We start from the raw sequence: 12,669 nt of genomic DNA on the forward strand, positions 1-12,669 counted from the left end.
TCAAGAACTCTGGCAGTTCTAAGAACAAGAATGATCTCCAAGAAATGGAAACAAATTGTAGAGGTGCCATTTACTTACACATCCAGGTTTAATAATTGCCTCGGATATGTGAATCTTGGTGAATCCTTCAGAAATAGCCCTAGTTCAAAATTAGCACCATGGCTCAAATATCCCAAGCACCCCCAAAAACCAAAACTGTTTTCTGAAATAAAACTGTTTTGGGGTTAACAAGTGAAGAAAATACAGAGGATTGCTATCTCCTCGTATGACCACTTTCTGATCCCCACTTGGACAGAAGAGCGAGAAGCGGGAGGTCCACATCTAAATGCAAAAGGGGAAGCGTGTCTTCTTGGAGTGCAGAAATCATTCTTCATGGCGGCTTACCTCAGGGCCTCCCAATAAGTTGGTGATCTAAGAAATCAGTCAGGGTCCACTGTCATGACCATACGAACGAGCTCAAGAGGTATTTAAAGTAACAGTGACCAAAATTTTGTGATGGTGTCATCTTGTCAATCTATCTAGAAAAATTTCGATGGCATGGAAAGGCATGGAAAATGTGTGCTATTTCAAGGAGTAAAAGTAATGAGATAATCTTACTTGGGCAGTGTAAATTACTTGGTCCCACAAACTTCTGGGTCACTTGAGAGAAAACTTTCTTGCTCTTCTCTTGTATTCCAGATACGTCCAAGCAACATTCTGAGTAGAGTAACCAGTTTACAAAGCTGTGAGTGGGTATTTGATGGCTAAACTCTACTTAAAAACTTCTTGGATCGGGTTAACCGTCATTAACTCTTCCGTTACCTTTCTCGGTGAAGGAAATAAAAATATACTAAAAAAATTGTTTTAATGTTTATTTTTGAGAGACAGAGAGACAGAACACGAGCTGGGGAGAGGCAGAGAGAGAGGAAGACACAGAAACTGAAGCAGGCTGCAAGCTCTGGTCGGTCAGCACAGAGCCAGACATGGGGCTCGAACCCACAGACCGTGAGCTCATGACCTGGGCCGAAGTCGGACACTTGACCGAGTCACCCAGGCGCCCCTAAATAAAAATATTTTTTAATAGCCTTACCAATTTAATGATTCTTGTTATCCAGTATTCTAGAGTGCAAATGTACTATTTTGTTCACAATGCTGGGAAATTCTTCTAGATACACGATTAAACAAGAGTAGAAATGCTGCCTAACTTAGATTATGGAGATAGGTCAAAACATGTTTATTCTTGTGTCCCCACCAAGAAGGTAATAAACAAGGGCAAACCAAGGTTTTATACATGTGATGCCAAATGATTATATTGAATTCCCTCTGTTTCAGTTAAGAAATGGTTGTTGAGACATCATTTCTCTTTCAAATGTTTTATCTATAAAACAGTAACACTGTTAAATCATCTCTCTTTGAAAGGATGGAAATGAATGCATCAGTAGCCTGAATAACAATGTTTGGGGCATTTATTGCTTATATAGCTGGTTAGCAATTTGATTTTGTAAAATCTCTTAAATCACATTAAAAATCTGTAAACATTTTCTATGTGCTCAATAATAAGCTCACACGGGCCATTTTTAGAACCGGAAGCCAATGAGGAGCGTCATCTTCTTACTCTGTGCTAGATACATAATAAATAAAGTGCATCATTTTTACAGCTGAGGTTTTGGGGTACCTTTCCAACTCCTAGGTTACACTTTTGCCTAGTTTATAGAATAGGCCTTCATTTAATTTAAATAAGCAAATGAAGAGTTAGAGGGTATTTAAGTACTATTTCAGAGTTGTTGGAACTTCTTTTTTCAAAGAGATGTGTGCATGCAGGGGCGCCCGTGTGGCTCATAGGTTAAGCAACCGACTCCTGATTTCGGCTCAGGCATGATCTCGCAGTTTGTGAGTTCCAGCCTTGCGTTGGGCTCTGTGCTGACAGCACGGAGCCTGCTTGGGATTCTCTCTCTCCCTCTCTCTCTGTTCCTGCTAGCGCTGTCTCTATCTCTCTCAGAGTAAACAAACAAACAAACAAACAAACATTAAAAAAAAAGAGATTTGTACATATAGAGTAAAAATGATGCCCAGGAGACCTGGCGATCTTTACATATGGTCCCAGAATTTGAGGAATCTGGGCAGTTGAGTTGTGATAGCATGCCCTCTGAAAATCACCAGCTGGGTTTACCTTGAAAAATGGACTAGATATGGAAGAGTCTTATTAGCATGAACCTTCAGAGAAAAGCATAGCTGTGCAATTGTTTTTGAAATTAAACCAAATGCTCCATTCGCATGTGTGCACCAAACTGACGGAGTCTCTGATTTTGTGATTTCTAGAAACAGTTAGTTTCTTTGGTGGAGCCGTACTGAGCCTGCAGTTTAACTCCTGTCCCACTTGTCCTTCCATCTCCAAGCACCAAGGTCCACGGTGCACCCCTCCAGCTGGAGAGAGCCTGAGATCTTAGTAAGTGGACTGCTGGGTTCTAACCCCTTGACAGCAATCGCATGGCTTCGCTCTGAGGATTTGCCTCTCAGCTGCACGGGACATTATCATGTTTATCACATACCACAGCATCAAGAGCAAATGTGAATTCAATTTTGTTTTGCAAATTTTTTGGCACAAGATTGTTAGACATACTCAGAAGGGATTTGAAAGATATTATTTAGCTACGGGTGGGAATAACAATTTAGTGTCTTCACAAACATTGCAAGTCTTATAATTATTCAAAATCACTCCTACAGATGGATCGCTGTTATAATAATGAAGCTTTCGTGGCACTTGCCGTGTGCCAGGTCTGTTCTCAGCACTTTGCAGATTTTAATGCAGATACCTCATAACGGCCAAATCAGTAGAACTGTTACGTCCTCATTTTACAGATAAAGGCAAATGAAACATTTGGAAGTTAATAACCCAGGATGCCCAAGATGGCGTATCCGGTAAAGGGTGGAATTGGGATGTGAACCCAGGACACATACTGAGTGCTTTCCCTGATAGTCAACAGTAGGGTGGTGTGAAAGAGCTCTTGGAATTTCCTTTGAGACAAAACCATTCAATGACTTTACTCGAGAGCATTTTGCCCGTTCAGAACAGCTCTACGTAAAGAACTACGATTGTTAAGTGTAGCTAACTGCTAACTGTTAACTAATAGCAAATGACATTAGAACCGTTAATTTTGGTTGCAAACATCAGATTCAGAAATAATTTGAAATCTGGTAGTTCTAATTTCTCAGTGATTTAAGCCACTGGAAAAATGTCACATTAATTAGATAACTGTTACAATGGCTTAAATGTAACCCAAAACTTTCTACAAGACTAACTGATATCAATGTCTTATTAATGCTTCTTCAATTAAACACACAGTCCTATTAATAATCCTACTAATGTTCAAGCCTTAATGTTCATCAAAGGATGAAGTGGTGTAATTCACCCCTGTGAAAGACCAAATGTCCCGTGTAAGCCTGGTTTTCACTTGCTACACTTAAGTATTAGGAAAGTTCTTTAAAGCATATTCTAGATGAAGAGATAAAAATGTGTATGTAGCATTGAGAAAAATTAGAAATGCGCTAAGAATAACATAAGATTCTACATTAAATCACTTTTTTGTTTTCTTATATTTAAAAGGTAGTTTTCTATGTGTCAAAATACTATGTAATGGAGAATTTAAAAAATCACAATAAATATAATACTACCTATAGAACTCTGTAATCTTTAACCTGGGACAGAAGTATGAGTGTTCTTCTGGTAAGTGACCCACTTGTTTCCCCAAACTCTGCCTGTCCTCTCCCAAATGAAATTTAATGCATCTCTGTAAATCCTGAAGAAAGACAGAATCGCCAACTCTTAAGATTATGGCCAACAGTCATTCCGTTGTTTGCTTTTCAGAGAAGTTGGTAGTAAAGCTTACAATTTTTTCTGTTACTTGTACGAGTTACTATTTCAGATTCTGTACTAAATTGCTCCCTAGCTAGACCAAAAACTCTAGCATGGTTCCAGAACAGGGTAACAGACAAATCATTCTGTTGGTAAACAGTGTAAGTTCCTTCTGCAAGTATTTTATTATTGGCTCTGAAACAGAGAAAGAGCGAGAAGCTTCAGAGAATCTAGGACAAATACAAAGACAAAAAGAAAGTGGAGTCCTTTCTTGTAGTAACTTAATTTTGCTGGTTATTTTGGGCCCACATCTGAATCTCTGATTGTCCAACTGTGTGCGGCAATATGCAGACAGCATTGCTTTGTATTTCATTCTCTAGGCACCGCACCCCTCCTTGAGAGAAGCATGGAGTGTAGGACTCCCTGCTAGTGGCCACAAATAACTCCTTTTTTGGCATATGCTGAATAGGGCATTAGAGGGATGAGATTCGGTAGCTGGGGTGAGCTCGGGCCTGGGTGGGGTGGACACAGGGGTGCTGATGTGAATGGGCCCACATATACACGATGTGCATCAGACCTCAGCGACATTCAACTGTTAGGTTACCGAGGAAGGAGCCTTACCCGGGCTTTCTGTTCCATTTCTAGCATTAATCTTTCATGCTGCTCAGCTATGGCCAGTGTCGCAGAATGGACCTTCTGATAGATCATTTCTCCTTCCCTTGTTTGAAAAGTGAATAGTCCTTCTCCTGTGTCACACATTCTGTGAGAATAGAGATAGGGAAAGAGATGGGTCTTCATGTGTTCAAGTGCGTAACAGTTCTCCATGTAAAAGATGCCCTCGCCCTGTGGTTACCCTCCTCCTTGACTTTCATGGCTGTTAGTGAAGCGGATTCATCCTTGACCAAAACAACCAACCAACAAGCACCCCTTTAAATGGTACATGAGATGGAACTAAGGGTAAAAACTCATGTCTAGCTGGGTTTTGAAGGATGAAGTGTTCATGACACTGCACAGAAACAGACATCAAAGGCTTCAGTTACTGAAGTTCACCTGTTACCTGTTCTTACTAATGAAAGCAAATAGTCGTTTTCTTTGAGGATTTTCACATTTGTGTTATCATAACGCTGTTTCCAAGCTGTGATGGCTCTTGACATTTAAAGAACTTAAGAAAAGTCTGCAATTTTATACTCGCTGTAGTAGGAACCAAGAAGACTATACATTTTATAGTTTATGGACTTGCATACATAGGCTGAAGCTGTTATTTACACTGCGTAACCCTTAGGTAAATCTTGTGCATCTTAAGAAACAACATGGCATAAAGGAGACCCTATTTGGATATGAGAATTTTTGGTTTAAATTTTGACTTTGCCACTTACCAGCACCGTGAACTTGGGCAAGTTAAATAGCTTCCCTATACCTCCTTTCCACAGCTCTAACATAGGAGAAATAATAGAGCCCGTCTCATAAGATCCTTATGATAGTTGGAAGACTAATGAGAGAAATGAGTGGAGTAATTTTAGTATTTTTCTCTGATGGACTGTTATACAGCAATTACTATGTCATTTCCGAGAGGATATAACAACATTAAAAATTCTTATTATGAACATTCATGAGGAAAAATCAGAATTAAAATTTTCAATTACTTAATTGTAATTACCTTTCTAAAACATAACTTTATTGGAATAAAGCCACTGACACTTTATTAAGGCAATAGGATTACAGGTAAATTTTATTAACAGAGACCAATTCTAAAATGAAAAATATTTCTAATTAATATTTTAAGCCAGCTTTTAAAAATAATTGGAGGCCTCCAGAAAGACCCACTCAATATCCATATGATGTTACTACCGAGATATGGGATATTAACTGAACTGCTGTGCCGTTGGTTTTCAGATTGTAACATCAAAAGATTTGCACGAGATGCTCTCGAGGCCAAACTCTGTCTTCCAGCACCACAAAGATTTTGGATTCTTCCCTATGATTCCCCAAGGAGTTTTCAGTAGAAAAGAAATGTCTCAAGAGGCTCCAGACATTACAGAGGCTGCGAATGCCATCCCTTAGGGCCCCATAGAGCCAGCACTTAGCTTCTGTGAAAAAGATCTTAATAAAATTCACACAGCGTGAAATGGAAAGTCTGGGGGGAAAATGAAGCGTTTTCACAAAGTGAAACAAATGAGCTTTCTTTGTTGATTCAGAGGAGTATACAAGTCCAACAGCCCGAGCAGGGCAACGATGGACAAGTAGTGAGCGCAGCCTGTGGGAGGGGGAGTTTTGTTCATTGTCATCTGAAAAGCACTGCTTAGTAGCCTTCGGAAACGAGATAATGAAGACACAAACTGTCATTCCCTACTCAGTCACCGAGATGCAAAGGTCTAACACTTACCCCCTTCCTGGGACTTAACTGCCCAGTAAGAGGGTTTGAAAGCTTGCAGGTTTTCTTCAGCCTCTGAAATACAGACTCCTGTAAACGTCAGCCTTTGATCAGCAAAGAATTAAAACATGCTAGCATTAGAGTGAAGACATTTTAGGGAAAGGTGTTCTTTCTTCAGCCTAGGTACCTAAAGCCAAGCTGGTCAAACTTCAGTAAAATTAGCTCATACTTTTGCCTTTCATCTGCAGTATCGGAATAAATAGTTTAGGTTGCCCAGGTTATTGTTTAGAACATGTTCTCTTGGGGCTGGTAAGAAACAGATATGGAGTTGTTTTTTGTTTTTTGTTTTTTCTTATGTGTCTGAATAGTTTTGTGGGAGCAAGCCAGTACTGGAGAAGATGGGGTGACAGACGGAGTCATTTTGTTGGCTATTGCCTTGCTAGTGAACATGTAGGTCCACGGACCAGCATCACTGGCCTCCTTGAGAACCTGTCCAGACTACTGGATCAGAACCTGCACTTCACAGTGTCCCGGGTGACTCCCATGCATCTTATAGTTCGAGAACACAGGCCTGCAGAACTCCTTCTACAGGTCACCTGGGACCCAAACGAGAACAATTTAGAAGCCATGTTTGTGCCGCTTCAGACCATGACATGTGAGACTGAAGTTCAGAAAGGAAGCCCCATGATGAAAAGGACAGAAAACCTGAAAGAATCATTTCCTTAACTTGGGAAGAGCTAATACAGAGGTGCTCCATGCATTTGAGTATCGTAACACACTCCTTAATTGCATTTATTTGGAGAAACAGTGAAAATATGGGCAATATATGTTTGTCTTGACTCCAAACTGATTTTGATTGAAATTATAGACAATCACAGCTGTTACCTCTTTTTATACTTAACAAGGTATTTTCACAAAATGAATACTTATTCTTATCTAAAACTGAATGTTAAAGAATATCATCTCTAAGGTCCCTTTCAGCTTGAAAGGACAATTTTAAAATTCTAAGTATGGCTAACACACTAATTTCCAGGGTGGTGGTTTTTTTTTTTTTTTTTTTTTGACATTTTGACATCGTGACATAAGGGACATTATAATAGTATAGAATCCAAAAGACTAAGGGCACAAATGTCAACAGTGTGTCATTGCCTGTCATGTTCATTTATCACACATTTATCAAGTAGGTACTGTAAGTCAGGTGCCGCCCTGAGTCTGAGGATAAAAAGGATGGAAACATATACATGGCCCATCGTCTCTGGGGCTCTACAAATAGTGGGGAAGATAAGCATTGTTTGAGGAAAACACGCTTTGGTAGGTGGCAGCAGGAAGTAATGGGCCAACAGGAGTAATGGGGGGACCTGAACATGTTATTTTACCAAATTAGCCCTTACGTATTAAATGGGCATTGGGGCGCCTGGGTGGCTCAGTTGGTTAAGCGTCTGACTCTTGATTTCAGCTCAGGTCAAGATCTCACAGTTCATGAGTTCAAGCCCCATGTTGGGCTCTGTGCTGACAGTGCAGAACCTGCTTGAGATTCTTTCTCTCCCTCTCTCTTTCTGCCCCTCCCCCACTTGCTCTCTCTCTCTTTTTGTCTCTCAAAATAAATACACCTAAAAAAAATAAAAATAAAATGGGGGCAACAAGACTTGGTCAGAAGATTGTTTCTATTTGCCTTTTAATTAAATCAAACACTGCATGTAACAGTGGTCAGGAAGAAATGAATTCAGCAGGCCTGGGGTCTCTAAACCCCGCACCTTCCAAAGAAAGGCCTGTGTCAGGGTGGTCCCTTGGCCAGTTTCTGGACTGTAACCTCTGAGCCTTTGGAATATTCAGCCTGATGAGAGTGAATTTTTGTGTGCCTGAGGCCTTGGGCCAAGCTGTACCACTCTGGCCAGATGAGTTAATCCTAATAATATGCCTGTTTTGCTCTGGTGGAGGCTGGAGTCTGAGCGGCTCACATTGAACCGGTAGACTCTGCCTGCCTGTATGATGGATCCTCAGTAAAACCCTTGCACGCCAAGGCTTGCGATAGCGTCCCAGGTTAACACCGCTGCCCATGTCTTTCCGACATTGTCACGGGGCAAACAAGCATCTGCCATGTGATGGCCCTGGGACGGCGTCCTGGGAGCCTGTGCCTGGTCCCTCCTGGACTTCCTTCGTTGGTTTTAACCTGCACTTTCATTGCAGTAACCACAACTATGAGTGGCATCGCTTTTTCTGAATCCTGGGTCTATCTGGAGAAACGCTGAGCCTGAGGGTGGTACTGGGGACCCCTCCACTCAAGGCACCACAGGCATCGGGTTGTCAATAGGGTTTGATGCAGTAGGAGTCTAAGAAAATCCTAGAATTTTCCCTCAACGGCTCTTCCTGAAATTCCATTTACCCTTTCCTTATTCATCCCACCTCACCACTCACGTCCAGAATCATTTGAAATAAAGCTCCTCCTGGTCTAGTCTCTGCTGTGTTCCAATACATAAGGACCAAGCAGAGCTCATGCGAATGTCTGTGTTCACAGGAAACGGGACTCTAAACGAGGTGCTCCACTATGGAAAGGTTCTCTCAATACCCCTCAAGGGGAGAAACAGCCCTAAAAGCGGGGGCCCTAGAGGCAACTGCATGTGAGAACAGGCTTACCTTGTAAGCTATTCAATGACTGCCCTCCTTTTCCTGCTTTTAAGTCTCAAAGTTAACTCTTTATGAAGGGGTGGCTTCAAATTTCCAGTCCTTTTCCAAGTGACAAACAAAAGACATTCACCACAAGTTATTTTTGAGAGGGAGAGAGACAGAGAGAGACAGAGCATGAGCAGGGGAGGGCAGAGAGAGAGGGAGACACAGAATCTGCAGCAGGTTCCAGGCTCTGGGCTGTCGGCACAAAGCACAATGTGGGGCTCGAACTCACGAACCGTGAGACCATGAACCGAACTGAAGTCAGACACTTAACCAGCCGAGCCACCCAGGCACCCCAACGTGTTAGTTTTTAAAACTGAACTCAGATACTTTAAAATACTTATCTGTGGGTCTCTAGGTAAAATATTACTACAGATGAATCTGTAAACCTCTGGCAATGTTGTCCATCTTGGCAGCCGTATGACTTTGTTCTCGCTGTAAGCTGTGCAGTATTGTAGACACATTTCATGATCAGATATTTACCCTCTGTGCACACAAAAATTTTAAACTCTCGGCAATGGAGGAGAAGAGCAAGGGCCCTTTCCTGAAAACCCCATGGTGTATCTATTCAGTATTTAAAATTTAATGTTTAATTATAGAAAGTAATGAAATTCTTCAAAGCACAGCTTTTCTGAAGAGCGGTTAAAACCAATGAACACTTGTATCCCATTAACAGTTTAATCTTTGTTGTCATTTAACAATGCCAGCATTCGGCTTTTCTTTTAGCAGCTCTGAAAAGGCTGACGTTTCTCTCTAGGAGCTCCGGTGAGTCAGATGTGGATCTGTGGTAAGAAACGGCAAGAAAAATGGATACACAAAAGCAAGTCCAGAAATAGACCCAATTCATCTGGGAGGTAAATACGTGATGAACGTGACATCTCGAGTTTGTGAGGGAAGCCAGACTCTCCAAGAAACTGTGTTTGGACACTTATCAGGAGGAAAAATGTTGGGTCCGTGTTTCTACCTCCACTGATGCAAGTTGCAGAGAAAGCAAGTGAAAAAAGTTAGTAGAAGAAAATAAGGAAGAATTCATATATAAAGTCAAAAGGAGGTAGGAGTTTCAAGCTATGATCCAAGCCAAAAGGTGACAAAAGAAAAAAAAAAAAAAAAGAATGAATCTGCCTGAAAAAAAAAAGTTTTCTTTTTTTCTTTTTTTAAGTTTATTCATTTTTGAGAGAGATAGCAAGCCAGAGCGTGAGCAGGAGAGGAGCAGAGAGAGAGGGAGACACAGAATCCGAAGCAGGCTCCAGGCTCCAAGATAGCAGCACAGGGCCCAACGTGGGACTCGAACTCACGAACCGCAAGATCATGACCTGAGCTGAAGTTGGACCCTTAACTGACTGAGCCACCCAGATGCCCCCAAAAAATTTTTCCCAAAAATAAAAAAGAAATCATAAGATATCAGCAGGCAAAAAAATAGTAGGAAATTATTTGAAACTCACAACACTTGATAACCTCTCATCTATAAAGAAGGTATATGTCAGTACATTTTTCAGAGGGTTGTTTGAGCATGAAATGAATTAACATGTGTTAATCTTAAAAACAGTTTCTGTGAGTTTTTATTACCCCTTAAATAGTAGTATTATTTTCACTACTACCACCAAATATGAAAATCGATACCTGAAACATAAGACTAAATGGAAAAAAAAGTGACAGCAATATGCACAGTGCAGTAACATTTTTGTAAAAGAAAGCATGTGTGGAAGAATTTATATACACCTTCGCTTGCATATACATGAAATTCTGGATGAACGCACAAGAGAGTAACTGTGCTATTTGTTGGGGATGAAGTGGGCGCGATAAGTGAGGCTGTACGTATAGGAGGACATTTTTTCACGAACGCTTCTTGACGGAAACGGTCAAATGAAAAAAAAAGTAGTGCCATTAGTTTATTGATTGGATTCAATGAATGAAAACTAAGTTGACATTAAATTTTAAAGCAAGGGTCGGAGGACTCTCACAGGGTTTTTGTGAAGATGTTATGTTTATAACGTGCCTAGCTCAGTCTCTGTCATATAGCAAGTACACACACACGTACACACACAATCTCTTCCCAGTGTAGCACAGACATCTACATCTAATTTTCAAGACACCCAGGTTTGCAGAGTTCTGGTTTGTAATGAATTGAAATAACAGCAACAGTCACAGCCACGGTGGGAACAGTAGTGGTTAGCACTTAGGGAGCACCGACTCAGGCCGGGCTTGGTGTTAAACACAGTATGTGCGTTGCCTCATTGAGCCTCGACATCTCCAAGGCCCTCACTGCTTCCCATTACAGAAAACACCGACCTGAGAAAACTCAGCCCAAGGTCACTGAAATTTAAGTGGCTGAGCTGTGGTCTGAACCTAGACCTGTCATTTTGGAGGGAAGCTTATGATCATTAAGCTAGGTTTTGTTCATTCAAGATGAGAAGCAGAAAGGTGTGCACAATTCTTCATTATGAAAATTTCTGCAGTTGGAGAGAAAGAGAGAGCTCAGAATAGAACCTGGGCTAGAACATTCTGAAGGTGCTCTCTCCCCGTTTGCCTCTGTTCCTCTTCTGTCAAATCAGGTTCCCAAGAATATTTCTCAACGGTGCTCCAGTAGAATGCATGTTGAGGTAAATCAGTCCAATAATCAATAAAACAGCTGAAGTGCAGTCAAACCCGCTCTGCACTCCCAACTTCATGTCAAGTCCTTTGTAAGGAGGAAGGTATGCTAGAACATTTGCCATCCTCTCTGCCTCTTGACTGGATTACTGGCTGGCTCCAAACATTCAATGCATGTGGTGGCTGTTGGTTGATTTCACTGCTGGTACCTTAGGGATACAACGCTTTCCCTTAAACAAGCTGAAATACCCAAGACTGCAAGATCTTGATTTTAGTTCAGGATCTGCTGAAAATTAGCTTGGTGAAACACCATTTTGATCCTTTATAAAACTACGTTTTTTAAAATTTATTTAATTTTTTAAGTTTATTTTTGTCTATTTTGATAGAGATATGGAGAGCAAGAGGGAGAGGGGCAGAGAGAGAGGCAGAATCCCAAGCAGACTCTTCCCTGTCAGCACAGAGCCCGATGCGGGGCTTGAACTCACGAACCGTGAGATTATGACCTGAGTCAAAATCAAGAGTCAGATGCTTAAGTGACTGAGGCACCCAGGTGCCCCAAAACTAAGTTGTTGTTTTTTTTAAATGAAAGAGTTGATCTAAATGATCTCTAAGGCACAAATTTGTTAGAAAATTCTCTAAGTCCTCCACTCGTGACGGCCGCTTCTCAATCACTTTCATTAAAATATCTCCATCTTTTCACATATTTTCAAAGTTTTAATTTTATTCCATTCTGTTTACTTTTTTTACTTTCAGATTTTCTCCTTTGGTTTCTCAACGCAATACAAAAGTCAGTCGAGTGTCCCTGAAATTTTGGCTTTAGCAAATCCTTGGAAGGAGATACATATAAGATGTTCCTCCACGTCCCTTCCCTTCCCTTCTGCCTCCAAAATTTAGAAATGAACAATCCACCACGTGAAGGTGATCACAATTGCTACCATTACCATTATTCTACTGTAATATGTTTATAAGATTTAGGGAAAAAAATTTTTTAAAGGTTTACAGCTAATTTTATATCCATCCTGTACACACATCTCCTGATGGCTTTAGTGGAAGTTTAACATTCTTAACCTCCAAGTGTCAATCACAAAAAGCATCCGATGAATTCCATATGCTTTGTTGACTGAAATGACTTGAAAGTGATCAACGTGATGGCTACCTGACAAGTATTGATTTTGTAGTCCCTGATAGTAAAAAATAAAGCAAAATAAAA

The 12,669-nt window shown here is 40.8% G+C and overlaps 1 protein-coding gene across 1 annotated transcript in view; it reads right to left on the minus strand.

The window, feature by feature from the left end:
* The window catches only part of DOK6 (docking protein 6), a 366,092-nt gene that overhangs the window by 70,307 nt on the left and 283,116 nt on the right, over positions 1-12,669 (minus strand). Inside the window, exon 6 of the mRNA XM_030336976.1 lies at positions 4,454-4,592. Within this exon, the coding sequence (XP_030192836.1) occupies positions 4,454-4,592 (139 nt within the window). The remainder of the gene's footprint in view (positions 1-4,453; positions 4,593-12,669) is intronic.

This window comes from Lynx canadensis, chromosome D3 (genome assembly GCF_007474595.2).
Source record: "Lynx canadensis isolate LIC74 chromosome D3, mLynCan4.pri.v2, whole genome shotgun sequence".
In the NCBI taxonomy this organism is placed as follows: Eukaryota; Metazoa; Chordata; class Mammalia; order Carnivora; family Felidae; genus Lynx; species Lynx canadensis.